General features: G+C 44.7%; 2 protein-coding genes across 4 annotated transcripts; both read left to right on the plus strand.

The window, feature by feature from the left end:
* The first annotated feature begins 896 nt into the window (after positions 1-896).
* bcl7bb (BAF chromatin remodeling complex subunit BCL7B b) lies at positions 897-4,103 on the plus strand. 2 transcript variants are annotated; one of them, XM_084467527.1, is made up of 6 exons: positions 897-1,227; positions 1,957-2,032; positions 2,142-2,232; positions 2,444-2,605; positions 3,110-3,237; positions 3,357-4,103. In XM_084467527.1, exons 1-6 carry the CDS (start codon positions 1,115-1,117, stop codon positions 3,420-3,422), a joined length of 636 nt encoding a protein of 211 aa, XP_084323653.1. In that variant the 5' UTR covers positions 897-1,114; the 3' UTR covers positions 3,423-4,103. The 2 variants fall into 2 exon arrangements, with proteins under 2 accessions (XP_084323653.1, XP_084323654.1); XM_084467528.1 differs by having other exon boundaries at positions 905-1,227; positions 3,137-3,237.
* A 396-nt stretch (positions 4,104-4,499) lies between these two features.
* baz1b (bromodomain adjacent to zinc finger domain, 1B) lies at positions 4,500-21,794 on the plus strand. 2 transcript variants are annotated; one of them, XM_084466624.1, is made up of 21 exons: positions 4,500-5,247; positions 6,398-6,514; positions 7,126-7,270; positions 7,424-7,616; positions 9,248-9,369; positions 9,652-9,849; positions 9,948-10,136; positions 10,246-11,536; positions 11,680-11,865; positions 12,013-12,151; positions 13,628-13,761; positions 13,898-14,015; positions 14,142-14,240; positions 14,353-14,530; positions 14,740-14,937; positions 15,335-15,482; positions 16,336-16,483; positions 16,753-16,874; positions 17,789-17,928; positions 18,750-18,856; positions 19,079-21,794. In XM_084466624.1, the coding sequence occupies exons 1-21, from the start codon at positions 5,129-5,131 to the stop codon at positions 19,773-19,775; spliced, it is 4,788 nt and encodes a 1,595-aa protein (XP_084322750.1). In that variant the 5' UTR covers positions 4,500-5,128; the 3' UTR covers positions 19,776-21,794. The 2 variants fall into 2 exon arrangements, with proteins under 2 accessions (XP_084322750.1, XP_084322751.1); XM_084466625.1 differs by having other exon boundaries at positions 13,901-14,015.
* Positions 21,795-22,225: the final 431 nt, after the last annotated feature.

Consider the following 22,225-nt stretch of genomic DNA (forward strand, 5'->3'; position numbering starts at 1 on the left):
ACACACCAACAACAACAACAATGGATACATTTTGCTCATTGTCTGAACATATTAAATACCAATGAATGTGTCCAGTTCATAGTCAATTAGTATTGTTCTACATGGTGTCTGATGGTAGGTAAATTAGAGTGAAACGCCTAGATTTTAAAGGAACATTGCCATGTTGATCTGGTGGTGATGAATGTTCATTGTTCATTGTTCAATTTATATTCACATTGTTTTTTTTTCCCTCATTGTTTTTTTTTTTTTTTTTACCATTTGAAGTAATAAATCCTTCTTCGACTTCCCCTGGATGGTGGCCCCTGGTATCCCAGCAGAAAGAGTCAACGTGGGGATGGTCCCAGCCTACATCTATGGTCCAAGTTCTCTCAACGAGAGGTCTTCCATAAAATAAATAAGATCCGATCATCCTGCACAATTTGCAGATGGGTTAAGGCTCTTATTCTTCAGGGGCTTCAGTCAAGGCGATCATCTAAAAGGTTAACGGAATAATGTAAAATAAAAAAATAAGAATAACAGCTTATGTATTTACAATGTATTTCATTCATCAAACCTTGACCGTCGATTTAGCACTCGATGATACCCCCATCTGGTGGAACAAAGAATAAGCATCCACCGCATTTCTCCTTCTGACGTTGAAGATTTTCCTACCAATTGCAAAGAAATACACTTGAAATGAAAAACGTATATATTCTAATACGGATATTGGTTTTATTTGAGACAACAAGGAAGGGAATACCCTAATACCAAGAAGAAAACGGGACGTAGCTGTTATGCACATGTCTTGGCCTACAATCCAAAAACGTAATATGCAAATACGCCTCCTTGCGTCAGATAGTGAGTGTAGAGTTATTTTTTGCCACACTGCATGCTGCAGGGCAGCCAAAACCAAACAGCTCACGAAATAAGATTGCTTCTTCTTAAAGACCTATATCATTAGGCGACAATATCGGATGCCTACTGTCAAGTAAAATGAGTAAGCTGTCCAGTTCATATATACAATAGATATAAACAGGTGAGGAGCAGAGAATGCAGATCCACCATTAAACCTCGCGAGATTAGCAATGTAACGGAGGAATAGGGGTAGGTTTGAAGTTTTAGGACGCATCTGTTGATGAATCATAACAGCACTAAAATGTCTGGAAGATCGGGCCGTGCAGAGACACGAAGTCGTGCCAAAGATGATATTAAAAAGGTTTTGGCGGCTATTGAGAAAGTCCGCAAATGGTATGTATGCTTATAAGATACATACATGCATAGAATACATTTGTAACACTGTAATATAGCGCATTTTGGTGTACAACGAAACGAGGTTATGGCGTTAGCTGAGCAACTTTCCACGACGGTGTCTTACTTTTAGTCTTACTGCAAATGAATGCCACACACCAAATTAGTTAGCACCCATCGAGGCTATATTCGTGCTTCAAGGTAACAATATATTCAACTTCGATAAGAAATATATCAACGAGTTATCCTGCTGACTGCGACCGATCAGCCCTCGACATGCATATTCAAATGAGAGTTTGATTAATGGGCTGGGAGGGACATGTCTTCACAGTTTTTCTAGTTGTGTCTATGCTCTGTTCCGACGTGCCTAGGGTAGGCCTACAATGGATAGGCCTACTGGACTGGCTCGTTTTGTCACCTGTAGCTCACTGTACAGCTGCACGGAAGATCATTCAGAACACAAATGTTCACTTACCTTGCAAAAAACCTAGCTTATCATCTAGATGTGTGACGCTCGGGGATTTCATATAACTCATTGACAACTGTGTCGTAGGCCAAACCTTTTCTCACCTTGTGTGCATCTGTGTGACACACCTACTCAAATCTAATGTGTTTTTCTCACGGACGTTTCTCACATACGTTAGACCTGTGCTTTGCTATAACATTTAGTATACAATGGTATAATGGAAACCATTGTATTTTTCATGTTTTTCAAACCTATGTCAACAGGGAGAAGAAGTGGGTGACAGTTGGGGACACGTCTTTACGTATATTCAAGTGGGTTCCAGTAACAGAAACTAAACAGGTGAGGTGGATTCCGCCATGTTGGAATTGAGTTATGCTTATATTCGGCAGTGGGCGAACATTTTTTCTGCTTCTATACCTTATTTGTTTCTTTTGTCGTTTCTCTTCAGATATATCGAACCAAATCCACAGGTGGAACCGTGCGGGGCCTAAAGGATGTGGTCTTAGAAAACACCTCAAACTCCTTACTGGATCTCAACGGTGAGTGCATATAAACCACCCGAATCTGGCTGGGTAGGCTACCTTTTAACAGGTAGGCTGCAGAGTTTGGGAATTAAACCCGGACCTTTTGGCTAGGAGGATACTATCATAACCCACAGGGAATTTTATTGGGATAAGAGGAAAGAAACTTTGAAAGATTGACTGCATTGTTTCACTTTTTTACTCATGGCTTTTGTGTTATGTAATCCAGATGAGAACAGCAACCAAAGCTTTCTGTCAGACGTCGTCTACCAGCCCAAGATGGACAACAGCAGCAGCAACTCCAGCTCACAGCACCTTAGTCCCCCCCACCCATCCAGCCTCCGCACAGATGACGCTCCACCACCCATGCTGGGCCAGGAGAGTGTGGATGGTACGTATGCCAGGCTCATTGTGGTCCCTCTGATGCTTGCTTGCTTATTACCAGAGTACATAGTACACCAGAGTGGAATTACCAAACTGTTTAGTGACAAAATCATGGCACCTAGTAGTCAGTTGTAATTATTTCTGACAGGATTGTAAACATACAAAATGTCCCCGGAGTTAATTAGCAATTATTTAAATTTTCATATTGTTAATATATGATTAATATATGAAGATATGATTGAATTTAGGCAAAAACATCCATAAGATAATAAAAAACAACATTATAATGTCAGCAGATAACAGTAAATGTGTTAAAAGTTAATGTATCCATAATCAGGCTAGACTTTGGAGATTAAACCATTGGCTGAAGATGGCCTCTTAGAACATCACATGCACGTTGTGAGATAGCAAGTTACTGTACCATATTCTACATACACATCCCCAGTTGCAGTACTTTGAATTCTAAATGTGGGTTATAAGGAAAGAACCAACTGATTTACAGTATAGACAGTATCTCCTTCTCTCACCTTGAACACAGAGTCAAGCCTCCCAGGCCAGGAAGGGGCAGACGAACCTCCTACACTGATCAAGGAAGAACTTTCCTCAGGCACGGCCCAGCGAGGGGCTCAGGGCACACAGGTTGACTGCCATATTCCAAACTTGAATTAAAAAAATAAAAGTCTGACTTTTATTTTTCACACATTTCTGGGAATATATGCCTAACTTGTCTTAAACACCAAAATTGTTTCATTCAACAGGAAGAAACCGATGGAGCACCTCCGTTAAAGAAAGTGTGCGCGGGAGAAAGTGTTGTGATGAGATAATGCACTCTTTTTCAGCTTTTGTAGCAAAGTATACAATATCAAGTCTCAGTTACTTGGAATATTTGGCAAATTATTATAGATTATATAAAGTATCAAAAGCATTCAAAGCCTTTTTAATGCATTTATACAGATCTATTGCCCTTACATTTATGACACGCAAGAAAAATGTATCCTACATTTTGGAATAATCTGCTTTCTTATAAAATCTTCATATTTATGTATGCACCGGTGAAGGAAGAATGTTTTAAAATCTGTTTTAAATCTGATTTATACTTGAGGGCGATATAATGGTAAATGTTTACAAAAAATGTTACACAAATTTATATACCACAAAAGCTTTTATTGAAAATTTGCCAACAAATGTCCATTCAGGATCACTTAACAGTATTAAATGATGTAATGTTACTGAAGAAGAATGTATGATGGTGTTCTGGTCATCACTGTTTTAATAATTACAAAACAAAGAATACTGTCTGCATAATTGTGTTTGCTTTTGAGCCTTGATATATTAATTTTGTACTGCTTTTACTGGATTCATGCAATTCTACATTTAGCCAAGCTTACAACCAGAACTACAAATGGTTCATTTAAACACCTTGAATACAGCATGTATATTTGAACTATATTCTATAAACCTACATTTTGTGTAATTTGCAAATGTTGAATGTGAAAACTTCTCCAATCCATTATAAATTGTCACATGCAAAGTTCTACAGTTGTTCAACTATAAATGCAAACCACCAGTTTATCTGTGTCATCACGGTTGTATATGGATTTGGAGAGGTTTTGTTTCTATGGGGAAAAATCTGTCTGGCCTTGTGTTGAAATATCCATGTTGGCCGCCAATTTCGAGACTAATATTCCCTTTGAGGACACCCAAACGGCACGACTTTCTTTTGGAGGGGCGGTCCAAGGTTGACAATACACTATCACTGTGAGTGATTGCTTATGACCATATTGGATGAGGGCATGGAATTCTAACAACCAATCAACGGAGCTAGAGGGCGGGTTTCATGCGCGCGACGCTGCTTGCTGCCGGGGAAACGGAGTTGTGAGGTTTCACGGAATTGTGCCGGTGGACTAGAAACTCCCGCCATTTCGCAGAACACCTAACCTCTTGAATGATAAATAACTTTTTATGAAGCATTTTTCAAATCAGTATTCTGACTTAACGAAGTACATTCTACGAGGAATACAATCGATTACGATCATTTACGGCATAATTTCGAAAGAGTGGATGCAAAGCGCGCCAGACCTCCTGGAGGGAGCTTTGGCTTTTGCCGCGAGTTCCAATTTGGGTGAAGCTTGCGTCCCTTCTTCGTCTTCTTGAGAAACTTCAACTTTTCCAAACATAAACCGAGCCACTTAAACCACACACCGTCTTCGGAGGACTTTCCTTCAAAACCAACGAAGCCGTTGAGACCCTTGTCTACACGAAGGATGCGATGAGCGCCGTCGCCAGAAGTGCAGTATTATTGTTTTGCAGTGCGCTAGAGACCCAGCCTGCTCCTACTAGCCAGCTAGCTGCTACGCTTTCAGTGCCGTGCCGGGCCTGCCGGTGCTAGCGTGCAACGTGCTAACGTCGGGTAGTGACATCTTACGGCACTCGGATACATGTTCAGGCCGTGTCATTTTATTTTGTTTGGCTAGTTTTTTGTACGATTGTTAAAGTTTACAACAGGCATCCGTGCCATCTGGCGTTCACGATGGCACCGCTTTTGGGTCGGAAACCTTATCCGCTGGCTAAGCCGCTAGCTGAACCAGCAGGCCCAGACGAGGAGGTCTACATCATCGAACACACCAAGGAGGCCTTCAGGAACAAAGAGTATCCTTGCCTGCTGTCTTAAGTCCACTCTTGCTACATGTATTTACCGGCATGCTGTGTTAAATGGTTATATAACAGACAGATTTAACATTGACCCAGACACATTTGTATCATTAGACGCGCAATTCCTGTACCCTTTGAAGACAGGAAGGTTGGCGTGCTCATTATATCATGTATTGTTTTGCCCGCATGTTCAGTATAGGCTCGGGTAGCCAGCCTGCTAATGTAAAGGCCATACGGCTAGGCGCTGGAAAGAAGTCGATCTATTACGAAGACGTTAAGTACATGACGTGCGAGTAATTGTGTCGTTCAAAGAGCTGGATAGATGGGTTTGCTAAGAGAAGTGTGGCCTGTCAGTGACTTGGATCAACGCTCTTAACCTGAGCGTATGTGTCCTTTTGTCATCGTTAGCCGTTGTTTGTTACGGTAAAGTTAACGCCGTAGACTATAAACAACAACAATCAACATAAAGTGAAATGTGGCAGTGAGTTTGTTACGATGACCATTGTGTACGAGACATGGAAACTCGCCGCTAAACGATTTGCTTTCTCTATCCGGGCTACTGCTTTTTCTTGATGCGTTACAATTTCCGCGAAGTTGACGTCAAACTTGACTGGGTTCTCTGTACCGTCAGCGAATAGTTTCACTTTATGTGACCATAAACAGATAAGACTGATTTATTTATTTAATATGTGTTATGAAGTTTACTATGGATTTCTTTTAAAATGTCTTTGACCTAAAGTAACTAAAGTAACTAAAGTATGTGACATAACCTTTCTCATCAACCCAGGTGTGGCTTCCATTCCGTACATACACGAGAAGTGGAAGCATTTCGTTTTTAATGTCACTGTCCCATTTTTTGTAAGATGGGGGGACAATGCCAACCTTCATTCAGTTGAATACAGAAACCATATTTGGGCTTGTATAATTGTGTAAATCAGCGTGCAATGCCATTGTCTGCGCTTGCTTCATCCGTCATTGGTCCTTGGTTTGTTAATAATGAATGAGGGGGGCTGGTGACATCAGTTTGCAGTGGCAGGAGGCAAGTCTTTTACTGTGCGATTTGTAGTGAGTGGGGAATTTGGTCGTCTAAGCACCACCTTCTCCCTGCACTCATCTTAATACCATTTCCTTAACAAAATTGAACTAGAGAATATGAGGCCCGTCTTCAGAGGTATGATGAGCGCATATGGACCTGCAAGAGCACTGGAAGCAGCCAACTCACTCACAACGAAGCATGGGAAGAAGAGCAGGAGGTCACCGAACTGTAAGTGTGTGTGTGCGCGTGCGTGTGTGTTCACACACTTTCCCCTTATTCATGCCATCACCGGCAGTTGGGAGATTGTTTGCTCATTCTGTTAAACAATTTATTGAATGTGTTCATTGTATCTCATTCAACACCATAGACAAGTTATACTTGCGCCTTCAAAGGTGTATTTTATCGTTTCTTTGATAAGCGGTAAACAAGGCCATGTCACTGTCCAGGAGAGATTTTCAGGGATGGCGGAGCACATCCATTTGCCTACTGCCTAGCCTGGCAGGATCATGAGTTGTATATAAGCTGTGTATTTATATCCGTCAAGAGATAGTGCTCCCCCTATCGGTAAGTCCACAGTGGTTATGTAATTCTATGTAGTCTCCATTGCCAGCATTGTAATGCAATTGGTGTTGGGGTAAATTACAATGGTAATATATTTAATGACCCATTTTAGCTGGACATGTTATGAGACCAGTATTCTTTGAAAATATTTGAAACCAAAACCACTGACTGTCAAACAATCATATGTTACGAGAATTAAACGTATCATATATTTTAATAAAGAAGTCAAAATACAGTACATGCCCACTATAAATTCCACTCCTATTCTGTATGCGCAGGCTCCTGGAAGAATATCCCAAATGGTTTGAGAAGCCAGTGTTGGAGATGGTTCACCACAACACAGTGTCTCTGGACAAGCTGGTTGAAATGGCCTGGATGGAGATCCTCACAAAGTACGCTGTGGATGAAGAATGCGACTTCTTGGTGAGTATAATTGGCCAGTAGATAAGACATGCAGCTGTTTTTGCCAACAATCTAATTCAACACCTTTTTGTATATACATCAATGGTAAACTGCAGTTGTCCAATTAATAAGTAAGGTGTCTTATGCATGTTCTATTGGTTGCATGCTGCTCAGGTGGGGAAAGACAAGAGTATGCGTGTGTTGGTGGTGAAGATCCATCCCCCGGAGAACCAGGATGGTGAGACTGCAGAGAAGAAGCTGGAAGGAGCATGTGACTCTCCGTCCAGTGATAAGGAGAACGCCAGCCAGGAGAACCAGAGGAAGGAGCCCTCCCCCCAGGAGGAGGACAGCCGGAGAGAGAGTCTCAGTGAGTCTTTTGGACTACAACAGCACAACGTCTATACCGTTTTATAGTAGGGCTGAACCATTAATCAAATGCAAACCAACATTGCGATGTAATAGAAAAAAAGTAGTAGTAAAAATATAGTATATATATAGTATAAATATAGTAAAAAATCAAAAAATTAAAATTTATTTTGTGGGGGGGGTAGGGGAATTGGTTACTGACTTGAGATCAGTAAGATACATATTTATTTTTCTTTTACAATTCAATATTTAAATAAAAATGTTATATCAATTCATGCATCAATTCATCTCAACACATAGACCTGGCCTAAAGGAAAGAGCAGTTTATATGTTGATTGCTTCCAATGTTGTGTTGGTCATACTATAGAATGATTTATTGCTTGTTTAGTGAATAATACAGAACATAAGAAACTTTAAAAACTCAAAAAAAAAAAAAATCACATGCTAAATCGCAATCGCAATATTGCTTGAAATAATCGCACGTAGATTATTTCCCTAAATCGTTAAGCCCTAGTTTAAAGTTATATTCATTAAAGTGGTTTCCCTAAAAAATAGGTAGTGAACTGCTTTGCAATTGATCCTATAAAACAGCCATTCTCAACCTTGGGGTCGTGAGATGAATTCTGGGGGTCGCGAGATGAATTCTGGGGGTCGCCAAATCATTTTGGAAAAATATGAATTTATTTATTATTATTTTTAATTAAAATTAATGTAGCATCTGACTGGATGGTAGAAGGACGACGAGCGGTTGGGCTCAAACAGGCATTTTATTACTCAAAACCAGTTACTGTCGGCCGTAACTACACCAAAACGAAGAACCTGTACACTAGTCTCATGTCTGCCCTTCTCATTCACACATACAGACACTAGGGCTGTCAACGAATATTCTAAATTCAAATATATATTCGAATAGTTTTGAAAAACAAACATTCAAAGGTGAAAATTAATATTCGAGTGGAAAAACACACCCGCGTGCAGGTGTGTCCGCGTTGCGGCTGTCTGCTTTGCGAGTGGGCGACCAGAACACTACAAGACAACAGACGAGTCAAGTGACAAGAGTCGGGACCTTAAATTGCTTGCACAAAACTCTTGATCAGCAGTCAACATTTGTTTATTGTTGTTCTTTATTTAAACCAGTATGCGCAGAGAGAGTGAGGGGGAGCGAGAGAGAGCAATAGAAAAAGGGAGCGAGGTCTGCGGTCTTGGCCATTAGTTAATTTACTTATTTTTGTGTAGGTAATATGTTGTCAAATATGTTTAAACTTAAATAAACTACCTATACACGTAGTTATGTCTCGTTGTATTAGTTCGTCCTGTTATTGACTTAATGCGCGTCATTGACAATGAGCAAATATAGATATTCGAATAGTATTCAGATATGTTTTTTTTCGGAGGGATTATTCGAACGTCATTTTTTTTTAGTAATTTTGACAGCCCGTGTGTGTGTGTGTGTGTGTGTGTGTGTGTGTGAGGGTGAGGGAGGGAGGGAGGGGGGGGGGGGTCGCGGACAGCAGTGCATGTTAAATTGGGGGTTGCGACTCAAAAAGGTTGAGAACCACTGCTATAAAGTACAAAAGCATAGCTGTCTGTACATGGTGGTCTGAGAATACAATTAACAGCGTTTTTTATCAGGTGACCGGGCGCGACGCTCGCCTAGGAAGTCCACCACTGCTATGAAAGAAGAGAAGAAGAGATGGGTGATGCCCAAATTCCTTCCTCTCAAGTATGACGTCAAACTGATCACTGAAGATAAGGTATGTTTCCTTTGCTTTGCTTTAATTCTGGTGACATTTAAAGGGGAAGTTCAGGATTTTGGACATCGGGTCTCATTTCAACACTTTCCATTCAGTCCTTCTAGTTGCAGAAATCGCTGGTGCTAGGCTAGCGCAAGTCGAGGGGAACTGCTAGCCTGCCAATAAAAACAGTTTTACCCACTCCCGAGGCAATCACATTGAATAAATATAATAATCCAATGTTTTCGAGTAAGTGTATGCTGATATTGTCATTGATTTCCACTGATCTGGTTCCTCTGCCAGGTGATCAGCAGTGTCCCGGTAGACAGTCTGTTCAGAACAGAGCGTCCTCCGACCAAGGAGATCATGCGTTACTTCATCAGGCACTACGCTCTCAGGCTGGGCATGGGTGAAAGCGCCCCCTGGGTGGTGGAGGATGAATTGGTTAAAAAATTCAACCTCCCCAGCAAATTCAGTGACTTCCTCCTCGATCCACAAAAGGTAACATACTTGCTTGACTGTTTGTTTGATCCTTTTAGATTTGTGTTTTTTCTTTTGGTGTCTTATGTCCACTTTTATCCTGGCCCGTTGTGTTTTAGTTCCTGGCTGAAAATCCCTCCACTAAGCGGAAGAGTCTCACGTCTCCTGAGGCTAAAGCCAGTAAAAAGCTCAAGACCTCGGACACCCAGAGTGAGGAGTCAGGAAATGAGAAGGGAGAGGAGAAGAAGAAAAAGAAGAAAGCGTCCCTCACCATGCCCCTCAGTCCAACTATCTGGGGACACATGCAGGTAAGGCGGTCCACATTGTAGTTCTATGTTTAGTTCATGTCTATTAGTTGTTACTGATAGGTGTGGGTTTGGAGTCCAAAATAAAAGTCCTGTCCATTGACTATTTTAGAAGATGAACGGCTCCCCGCTTAAAGTGAAGAACTCTGGAACGCCTAAAAAAGGAGATGGCAAAGGCTCAACCCCCTCCACACCAAAATCAAGTAAAAAATCGTTGGACAAGAAAGCAGGAAAGGCAGGCGATAAGAAGCTCAACGGTCTCAAAAAGGACGGAAAATCAGGTCCCAAGACCCCCAAGATGAAGCAGATGACCCTCCTCCATCTGACCAAGAGCCCCACCACCGGGAGCCCCAAGAAGAGGGTGCGCAGCACGGGTATGACGCCCAAACTAGGCAAGCCCCTGCCCCCCATGGCCCTCCACCTCCTTCGCTATTACAAAGAGAACAAGGGCAAGGAGGACAAGAGGAACGCCATGTCCACCCTCATCTCCAAGGCCGCCAAGACCTTGTCCGCGGACGACCGGGGCAGGCTGCCGGAGGAGCTCAGGGACCTGGTGCAGAAGCGCTGGGAGCTGCTCGAGCAAAAGCGGCGCTGGGCGGCCATGAGTGAGGAGCAGAAGCAGGAGGAGCTGAAGAAGAGGCGTGAGGAGCTCAAGGAGAAGCTGCGGGAGAAGGCCAAGGAGCGCCGCGAGAAGGAGATGCTGGTGCGTCGCGAACAGTCCCGCCGCTACGAGGACCAGGAGATCAACGGCGGCAAGAACCTGCCGGCGTTCCGGCTGGTGGACATGCCCGAGGGGCTGCCCAACGCCCTGTTCGGAGACGTGGCCATGGTGGTGGACTTCCTCAACTGCTACGCCGGGCTGCTGATGCCCGAGGACCAGTACCCCATCACGGCCGGGGCCCTCATGGACGCCCTGGCCGGAGAAGACGCCGGTTTCCTCTACCTGAACCGCGTGCTGGTGGTGCTGCTGCAGACGCTGCTGCAGGACGAACTGGCGGAGGGCTACAGCGAGCTAGACATCCCCCTGTCGGAGATCCCCCTCACCATGCACTCGGTGTCGGAGCTGGTGCGGCTGTGCCTGCGGCCCTTTGATGCCCACGGCGAGGAGAGCGTCCAGGGCTCAGAGGACTGGGGCGTGCTGGGCGGCTTCGACGACGTGGTGACCAGCGAGTTCCTGGAGAGGCTGGAGACGGCGGAGGTGTTTGAGCTGAACCCCCAGGAGAAGGTAAGCCTCCTGGTGGCCCTGTGCCACCGCATCCTCATGACATACTCGGTGGAGGACCACGTGGACGCCATGCAGCAGCGCTCGGCCGAGCTCTGGAAGGAGCGCCTGGCCACGCTGAAGGAGGTCAACGACCGGAAGAAGGCCGAGAAGATGCGCCGCAAGGAGCTGGAGGAAAAAGGTAGGTTTTTAAAAGCTTGTCTAAAAACTACAATTTTTAAAAAAATGTATGTGTTGAATAATATCAAAATGATCAAGAACTTTGTAGTCAACCACATGGCAGTACACAAGGCTTCAGCCCAGTCTTGTTTATGTGATCCACAGTGAAAGAGGAAGGGGGCACGCCCAAAGCTGATAAGACGGAAAAGAAGAAGGAAGGGAGCGCCAAGAAGGAGGTGAAGGCGGAGGCAGAGCCCGATGCAGAGGACATGATCAGCTCTGTGAAGAGCAGGAGGCTGATGGCACTGCAGGCCAAGAAGGACAAAGAGGAGCATGATCGGCTGAATAAAGGTGAGCCCTCCTTTGTTGTCCTCTGTTGATTAGAGGAATGGAATGCATCATTTATGTACTCATGTTGCTTGTTTTTCATGTTGGTGCCTGTGTAATTGTAAATTGTCCTAATTGCATTGTCCTGTTGTGTAAAAACTTGATTTGCAGAACGCATGGAGAAGGAGGCGGAGGAGGAGCGCAACCGTAAACAAAAGGCTAGCGCTGAGAGGGCCTTCCAGGACGGGATTGGCAAGGCCAAGCTGGTCCTACGCAGGTCGCCGCTCGGCACGGATAGGAACCACAACAGGTCAGGACCCATCATCAACGCAGCTTAGCATCCTCATAGTACTGGCAATTAGGGATGTCACGAGAACCGATACTTCGGTACCAAGTCGATACCAAAATTAAAAAAACGTGACGGTACTCGTTTTTCTTAGTACCGTAGGTACCGTAGGTACCGAGGACGCAATTCCTCTGGACGTCACGTGGGCAGCATATACACCTACACGGGAACATGGAAGACGGCAGCTGCAGCGAGTGCGACGGCTCCGCCTCGACTCGTCGATAAAAAGAATAACAAGAGTCGCGTCTGGAAGTACTTTGCGTTTGGAACGCTGCGCCGCGCGACTGTTTCAGACGGGACCCGTTTCAATGTTGCGCTTCTAAACACGCATGGTACGACTGCGTTCGGCATCACTTACATGATGTTGTTTTGATTGAAGATCGGCAGGTTGTAGTAGGTGCGGCGGTGAATGTGTGCGTGCGTGTGCGCGTGTGCGTGTGTGTTGCGAGCGTATGCAATTTCAAAGTAAACAAACCAACTCAAAGCCGATGCATGCATCCAAAATTATTCGTTCAAAACCAAATAAACAAATCAAAAACAGCGTTGCTTATTCGCTTCAAATACTTTTTCTTTTCAAAACTTGGTTAATTAATACGGCGCGGTACCGAGCAGTTGAAAACAATGTTGGCGTCTCCTGTGGCTGCCTTGCGCACCTGCGTTATATTACTTAATATTAGGTTGGAAGTTATGTTTTAAACCCCGCCATGCACGCAAGTGTAAACGCCAGCCGCATAGCTGCATGACTGCCTGCTTTCAGCGCGTATTATTATTTTTTTAATTATTATTACTTGAACGCTACATGCCACTGTTCTTTTTTTGTAATGTTAATAGTGGTTTATTTTTATTCATTATTTGAAGGCTACATGCCAGTGCCACTGTTTTTTGGAATGTTTAAATGTTTTTAATAAATAAAGTACATGGGATTTATTGTTTTGTTTTTGACAGTGGTATCGAATTGGGTATCGAGAATCGTGGAATTTCACTGGTATTGGTATCGACTACTAAATTTCTGGTATCGTGACAAAGTACATGGGATTTATTGTTTTATTTTTGTTTTTTGCCGTGGTATCGAAATGGTATCGAGAATCGTGGATTTTCACTGGTATTGGTACCGACTTCTAAATATTTGGTATCGTGACATCCCTACTGGCAATGCGGTTTGGCAGGATTTCTTTCTTAGTCACCAACAAAAGGAAACTACAGGAACAGTGCCCTCTCTGGTGAAAAAAACTATTACACTGGACATTGCCATTGTATTTGGCACTATTTAAATAATCACTGTATAATTTAGGCCAATTGCAACAACTTTTCACCAGAAAGTGCCAAAAAAAAAACTTTGAATTTCTTTATTTAATATATATATAATTTTATTTTAAATAAATAATAATGTAAATGCACAGGAATGTCGCTAAAAGATTGCCTTCTCCTTTTCTTTGTCAGGTATTGGCTGTTCTGTGACGTGATCCCTGGGCTTTACATCGAGAAGGGCTGGGTCCACGAGAGCATCGACTACAGCTACACCCTCCCCCTCGAAGAGAAGCTGTCTGAGCAGGAGGAAGAAGAGGAAGACGATGGTGAGCGTTGTTTCCCACAGTCTGACCGTGTTACTGTCTGCACATCAGGGCTACCGCTGACCTGCTCGTTTTAATGACCCACTCATTGGTTCCTGCTGTGTGTGTTTTTAATGTGAGATGGTGATCTGTGTTCCAGCAGGGGAGAAAGATGACGACGGCAGCACAGACGGGGGCATGAGTGAAACTGCTCAGACGGGGCCGACCGCAGACGTCCGCACACAGACCACGGTGCCCAAGCAGGGACAAAACCTCTGGTAAGGGCATGCTGTCCACCACGCTCCAGGCTTAGGTTTTGAGCTTGGTCTTTCCGAAACAGCTTGTGTATCCTTCACAACTTATTGGCTCTAGCTCAAAGTTTCCTTTTTGTGGACTGGGTGCAGGTTTGTGTGTGAAACCGCAGCAGATCTGGAGGAGCTGATCGAGAGTCTTCATCCTCAGGGGGTCAGAGAGAGCGAGCTCAAGGCCAAGATACAGAACAGGTAAACATGTGTGCTGTGTATACGGTAGGAGGTGCATATGTTAATACCTGGTTTATTTTTTGTTTGAGTTCGTTGAGAGTGATGTTGACGGTGATGTTTTGTCCATCCACAGATACCAGGACATCCTCCACTCCATCCATCTGAGCCGGAAGATAAAGCCGGGCCTCAGGACCTGCCACGGCCACCAGGAGCTGCTCAAGTACCTGCGCAGCGACATCCTGGAGGTGGCCTCCAGGCTCCAGAAAGGAGGACTGGGATACCTGGATGACAACACGGACATTGAGGATGAGGTGAGGGCTTCTGTCTGGCTATATGACGTTGATCTATTGTGACCATTGTCTAAGTAAATGGGTCGTTGACATTATACAGATTATACAAGTGGATTCATTGTTGTTGACCTATTTGTATTGTTTGGAGTTGTATTTGTACAAAACATTATTTTGGCGGTATATCCCCATTGCACTCCTGTGAGCTCATCCCTGCCCTCGTGTCAACACAGGTGTCCAAGATGGAGAGCCTGAAGGACTTTGGCGAGTGCATCATCACCATCCAGGCGTGTGTGATCAAGAAGTTCCTGCAGGGCTTCATGGCTCCCAAGCAGAAGAAGAAGAAGAAGCAGGCTGGTGAGGAGAGCAGCAGCAGCAGCAGCAAGGCGGAGGAGGTGGACGAGGAGAAGAAGCTGGCGGAGGAGGCCAGGGTGAGGAAGGAGCTCCCTGGGGTTGAAACACAGCCAAAGCAGGCAGTCATTAAGACCATCCGAGTGGAAACGGCTCATGTAAAAACAGTGTGCCAAAGCTAACGTCAGAGTTGTGAATCATGTCTGAAAAAATGGAATTAATTCTGTCTGAGAACCATTTGGTTCACTGTTTTGGCCGCCTGTAGACGGTGTTCCCGCTGTGTCATGATGATGTGTATCCACATGCTCTTTAGAGCTCAGACCTATTGGAGGAGTCAAATGAGAGGCCAACGCTCCTCTTGACTATATCATGCAAAAGACACCTCCTCATGGGGGATAGGTCTAATTTTAAACCACGTCTGTAACTAAAGGTATCCTTCCAGCATCTCTTCATCAAGGCCCGCCCGTGTCTCCACAGGTGGCTACCGCCGTGGAGAAGTGGAAGACCACCATCCGCGAGGCGCAGACCTTCTCCCGCATGCACGTCCTGCTGGGCATGCTGGACGCCTGCATCAAGTGGGACATGTCCGCCGAGAACGCCCGCTGCAAAGTCTGCCGCAGGAAAGGTAGGCGGCCGCTGGCTGATGCCATCCTCTATGCTGCTACAAAATTTAAAGCATTCGGTTAGTGGATTATGTTATGTTTTGTTTTGGTCTAATCATTAAGTAGATGAACATGAACTGTTTACACATTTAATCTTTTGTATGATCAGCCAGACTTCATTCAATGAATGCTACACTAGTTCCTACCAGTAGGTGGCAGCAGAACGACGTTCCAAGAAGCAGGTTCTTCTCTGAAAAGCAACCCAAGCAAGCTTACTTTGCCCCATTCATTTTTCGTCCAATAAACTTAGGGGGGATGTGACTGCGCTTAAAAGGAGACAGACGTGTTACTTCCGGTTGACTGGTTGCTTTCTGCTCCCCGTCTAGCGCTCCCACAGCACCGCGCTGTGCTCCTGCTGAGGGAGTTGAGCTCCAGACAGCGTAGCAGACTGCACAGTGCAGAGCAGACTAGTAGTGTCAGGCAGGTCCACGTGCAGGCCTCCAGGCCCCCAGGTGAACATGTGTACTGTACACGCATAAGTATCATACACAAGGGCTCTTTTCTCCAGTGCACACAGGCACTTGGCAGGGGTTCTTTCCCAAACTCAGGGCCCTAGACGTAACATCTGTGTGTATTGACTTACTATGCACGACCCCTGTCATTGCAGAAACAAGAGTGTGGTAAAGCTTTACTTTCCATGTGAAAATATGTATTCAATTGACTCTCTAAAGCAATTGTATTAAGTGCAGCTGTACAAAAATGCAAGAGATTCAGAATGTTCCATGGTGGCTCACCATAGCTTCAGTGAAGGGCTGTAGAAAAAGATGGTTCCTTTCTGTCCCGCCGTCTCACCCCAAACCCCCTGACGTCTCGCAGGCGACGACGAGAAGCTGATCCTGTGCGACGAGTGCAACAAGGCCTTCCACCTGTTCTGCCTCCGGCCGGCGCTCTACCGCATCCCCGCCGGAGAGTGGCTGTGCCCGGCCTGCCAGCCCCTCGTGGCCCGACGCTGTTCCAGAGGAAGGTAAACCCCACCATCTCCCTCCCAGTGCCGTCCCCTTCGGGGTTACGGTTAGGAAGTGAAGGGCCATCTCATTAGGAAGTGCGAGGGCATCATGGGTCATGTTAATTTGCGCTGTGTTGTAAGTCCTTGCATACTTGCTGTCCTACTAAGCCCCATGGGCATCTGTAATTCAGGTTTTTAGTTTGGTGTCGTTTTTTTGCTCTTTTCATCCCTTTTTTGCTGTAATAATCCTAATCGATTTTTGTAATCCTACTCTCTCTGTGGGCCAGGAATTATAACGAAGACACTGATGAGGAGGAGGATGAAGAAGAGGAAGAAGAAGATGAAGACTCTGAGGAGGAAGACGAGGACGATGAGGACGATAGGGACTACAAAGCCATCGGCCACAGCTGTGAGTATCCGTGAGGAACACGGTCGTTCTGTTTTTATTAGAGAAGGATCCCGGTGTTGTGAGCCTATTAAAGTCGGAAAGCACATGCTTTGCACAAGCCGGTGCGATGAATGTACAGCGCACGTGATTCACAGAGCACTTTAAACACATCTGAAGACGTGTGTGTTTGGACAAGCATGCACATATTGTCTTGCAGCAAGATTTGACGGTTCTTATTAGAGGACATTAACGAGGCATGGTCCAACTGTCTCATCCTGGAGCTTGTGTGGTATCGTATATACCTTTTTGTCGAGCCCCAATGGGTGAAGCTAAAGAGATTCCAGTGAGGGAAATGCTGCGGTTGATTTTGGATTGGCAGGAATGCCGTGGAGAATTAGTCCACTGCCCCCATCCCCCCCTGTCCTCCCCTGACTCAGTGGTGTGTGGAATTGCTCAGGCCAATGCCATGCTTTGATGTCCCGGGCCTTCAGCCTGGCTTGACTGAGAGTATGTGGCAGGTCGTTCCTGTGTTGGTTCAGACCCCCCGGTCAAGGTGATGATGCACCATTGTGTCCGGAGGGCTGAGGTTAAAGCTCCCTGACATGGTTGTCTCCTGCTCCTTCAACCATCCCATAGTCACCATCCCAACCCCCATCCCCCCCTTACTTGCCTCTACAAAGACAATAGCAAAAAATAATCGAATAGACAGTTCAATTGTCTATGCCCATCCATAGAATCTGCTCAGTGGACCCCAACTTCAATCTGAATTGCAGACGTTTGTATTTGTCCAATTCTATAATTGGACAAACATTCTTAACTAAATTCTCACTAAATATCATCACATAAAAATTATATAATGTAATATGAGTTTGATAATGCATGACACTTTTTCAAAATGTAAAGCATTTCATAACCAAGCCTGCCTCATTTTGCAGTGAGACCAAGGAAGAAAGTCAAACAATCTTTGAAGCTTGCCAAGACATCCAAGAGCAAGTCGAAGAAGCAGTCGCCCCCTAGTGGCCGGAGTAGCAAGTCAAAGTCTGGCCCCAACTTCCCAGCAGACATCGATGAACTGGTAAGAAACAAGCATACAAGCATAATTGGAGAGTCTTCTTCAAATTGATTATGTTATTTAGTCGCAGCCTTTTCTGTGACTAGGGTCATCCAAGTCAATTGACAGAACCAAAAATCTTTTCACACATTCTCAAGATTCAATGAGCATATCTGAAATGCCACTATTGAAAATCGGTTTTAAAAACCAAAACGCATCTACTCTACATTTCAGTTCCCACAGCAAACACCTTATTGGTATTCAATTGGATTTTCCATTTGTAAACAAAATAAAATCTTTTGCAATTCAGTTCATCTGAAATTGTGAAAGGTATGACTAGTATAGGACTGTGGTCATGGGGGGGGTACAGGGTTACGGGCTTCCGGGCTTCCAGAGTTGGTGCGACAGGGTCACCACACCGAGAAGCGCGTCACCACGCCGAGACGCGAGTCAACACGTTGACGCTGAAATGCGATATGCCGGCGGGCCAGTTCTGATAGACATTAGATATTATCTGGCGGGCCGGATTAAATTACACTGCGGGCCGGATTAGGCCCGTGGGCCGTACGTTTGACACCCCTGGTGTAATGACTAAATCGCGATTTTTAACCAATAGTTCTAGACTAAAGAAATGTGTTTTGTTCTTGGGAGGAATGCAACTTTGTGATGGACTATATATTTTGGTATTTTACGTTTGTTTTGAAAAATAATCTAGATTTTATTCTTAGGCAAAATCACCCAGCCCTAGTCTAGTAGATTTTTTTTTTTTCTGGGGTATTCATTGTGTGTGTGTGTGTGTGTGTGTGTGTGTGTGTGTGTGTGTGTGTGTGTGTCTGTGTGTGTAGGTGCGTCTGAACTCAAAGTCCGGAGTACGCAGGCAGACACAGGAACTCGAGCGCTGTGAGGAGATCCTGCAGAAACTGATCAAGTTCCGCCACAGCTGGCCCTTCAGGTAAACACAGAAAATGGCCCTTACGGACCTTAGATGATGTTAATTTGTGCCTGTGGACTTTTTAGGTACATTTGATGGTCCATTATTTTATTATTGGTTGCTCTGAGGACAACATTCTTAACTGGATACAGTAGCCAGCTACTTTGTAGAGGCGGTTCCGTCAACGTGTACTTGACTAACATGTATTCTTAACGACGGCACCGTTCCTCCCCCCCCCACCAGGGAGCCTGTGTCGCTGGATGAGGCGGAGGACTACCTAGAGGTCATCTCCACTCCCATGGACTTCCAGACCATGGTGGGCAAGTTCTCCCAGGGCTCGTACCGCCACGCCCAGGACTTCCTGGAGGACCTGAAGCTGGTCTTCTCCAACGCGGAGGAATACAACCAGAACAGCAGCCCCGTGCTGGCCTGCATGGCCAAGACGGAGCAGAGCTTCACAGAGCTGCTCCACAAGCTGCTGCCCGGCCTCAGCTACCTGCGGCGCCGCTCGCGCAAACGTGTCAGCCAGGTGCCCGCCACCTCCGAGGAGGAGGAGGAGGAGGAGGAGGAGGAAGAGGTGGTGGAGGAGAAAAAACAACGGAAGGGCTCGAAGAAGGTGCAGAACGACAAGTCGACCCGGTCCAGGAGAGACACGTCGGCGCAGGGGAGGAAGGTGAAGCCAAAGATGAAGGGCGACGCCAGCGACCACGAAGAGGAGGAGAGCGGCAGTGACGAAGAGGAGGAGGGGAGCAGCAGGAGAAGGAGCAAGCGCGCCGTGGCCACCTCGTCCAAGCGGGATTACAAGGAACAGGAGAGCGATAGCGAGCGGGAGGCACGGAGAACTCGGCGGCGGCGGGGGGATCGGGGAGACGCTCGCGGGAGGAGCAGTGACGAGGAGCAGTCCAGCCAGCGGCATTCCAAGAGGCAGAAACGACGATGAAGACCGCGGTGCTTCTTTTGTCCTTTTTGTTTAGTTTTTTTATTTCTGCACCAGGTATGACAAATACTTGAGGACCTCCTACTCCTCCTCTCACAGCTAGACAAACAGGACTCGTCTCAAGTCAAGTCTTTGTCTGGGGAAATCTTTTTTTGTTTTTGTATTTTGAAAAGCAAACATTCGAAGAAGAAGAAAAAAAAAATCTAAAACTGATTTATATTTGTAACTTGTTTAATATTGGTGATTTTATTTTTTCCTTTTTTTTTTTTCTTTTCGAAACCAAAATAAATAATCATTTCAGGTGATGAGAATGACCCACGAGCTCTTAAGACACTTGACATTTTCCAAATTCTGACCTCAGTCCACGTCTTTTTGCTACCAAGTGTAATTTGGCCAGACTATAGGGTGGTAAATGATCCCCCCCAGAGGTAGAAGATACGAAACTTGTGAACAGTGAACCTCTGATTTGTATTTGCTGTCTGTTAACACACCCTGTCTAGTCTATCCGTGTCCTCTTTTTCCTCAGGCCAAACACACACAGTCCAGCCACAACCATCATCAGGAGTCATATCTTTTCAGCGTTGCGTTCCTCCCCGTTCTTTCTTCGAATTCTGTTCTCAGTAATTAATAGTACTTTATTTGAGACTTTGAGGTCTGTACGGCAACTTTAGTTTAGTTTTTTTTATTCACTTATGCTAACTGCATTCAGTGCATGGGGGAGCTCACCCTAAAGTTGTCTTTGTTGAACCGTTTCCAACATCCCAAATCGTGTGTACATACTAATGACTGCAGACAGTCATATTTATATACAACTTTTTCAGACATGCAGCTTCTGGCTGACACAGGCCAGGGATAGTGTTGTAAAGTTAGTGTAATGGGGGGCAGGGCTTCAGAAAGCTTTTAAACTGTTCAGGCTTAAGCTAATTCGTATTCTCTTGACTAGCCCACTGCCTGAGTTAAAGGAATTGGTACCACTACAAACAGAACAATTCCTTCGTAAAAGGTATTCCAAAATATGCAATCTTTTGTGAAACCAAATTCTTTATCCGAATTACAAAAATATATGCATTTAGAAATGGACCGCCATTTGAAACTGGTAAAGTATTTTCCTCTTGGCTTTTGTATCATTCATACACGTGATCTGTTCGTCTTAACCCTTTTATACAAGATTGCCAAGCAACTGGTGCATTTGACTTTCCTTTGTCGAAACTACATCTCCCAGTGGATTTCTGTGATATTTCTAACTGTGATCTACAAACGTCTCAAATGGAATAATGAAAAGCCAATACTTTGGATACTGCTCTTGTCACACATGTTGGTACACAAGGTGGCGCTGTAGCACATCGTTCTGAGGTCTCTACCGGCTGGCCAAGCACCTGGCTTCTCTGGCGGGGTGGCCGAAAGTGAGATCTTACAAGGTGCTGGGAAGCCTTGGCTCTCAACTTTTCTTGTCTTGCATTGGCAAACTAGAGTGCCGTTATATTCTGAGAATAATTTTGACCGTAACATGGCAGCAACTTATTTCTAAAGTTTGGAAGACACTGCTACTAAAGTTTGGTATTATCTGGCGGTGGCCATGCGTATTTATGCAGAGGTTTTAAGTTGCTTTCCCCCTTAGCGTACTGCGATGTGGCGTTTTCTTCTAGCCGTTGTCGTCATTCAGTCTTTCCTAATTTCTTATTTTATTTGGCCAAATTGTTCGCAAGAGCATTTAATTTTCTTTGGGCTTTTTATTTTTCTTTCGTAGAAGTTCCCATTATTAAGAGTCCCATTAAAGATAACAATCACCGTTGGAAATCTGAATTTATTTTCTGAAAACATGCAAAAGCGACTGCCCTCCTCAATTGAAGACCTAACTTGTTGTAAATGCTTTTTTCTTTTTCTGGACTACAAGTCTTTTACACTTATTTTTTTTATATATATATATTTATAGTCTCTAAAAACTAGGGTCAGGTGGTTCGGGGAGGCTCGGGGATGTTCACATGTAAAGAATTGACAATAAAGGCTGTGGGTGCAGAGCAAGGTGTTGCTGCTTCTTTGTGGTGGAGGTGAGTGTTCGTGTAGGCCCAGATGTCACTGCCAACTCTCACGTTTGTGATCATTTACAAGATATGGTTGGCACCAGATTCCAGACTGATGTCTTCGTTTTGTAATAAATTGTGTTAACGTTTTCTTTGGAGTGGGCTATTTTTACAGATAAATCAAAAGAAAACTGCTACATAAACTATAAATCTGCCTTCTCCTCACTCAAACATGTTTTAATTGCAGATAAGGTGTCCCATTCTTTATGCGTTAATGCTACATGGTTGTCCGTTTCCCAGTACACTGTCAAAAAGTAAGGATTTAAGGCAAGGTTTTGAATAAAATGTTTAGGCAGATTCCTCAGGCATCTTAATGTAATATATATGTGCGTTGTCACGCAATGTAGTTTATTATCTGGATTTCTGAACTCC

Source organism: Micromesistius poutassou (genome assembly GCF_964030765.1).
Source record: "Micromesistius poutassou genome assembly, chromosome: 4".
Lineage (NCBI taxonomy): Eukaryota > Metazoa > Chordata > Actinopteri > Gadiformes > Gadidae > Micromesistius > Micromesistius poutassou.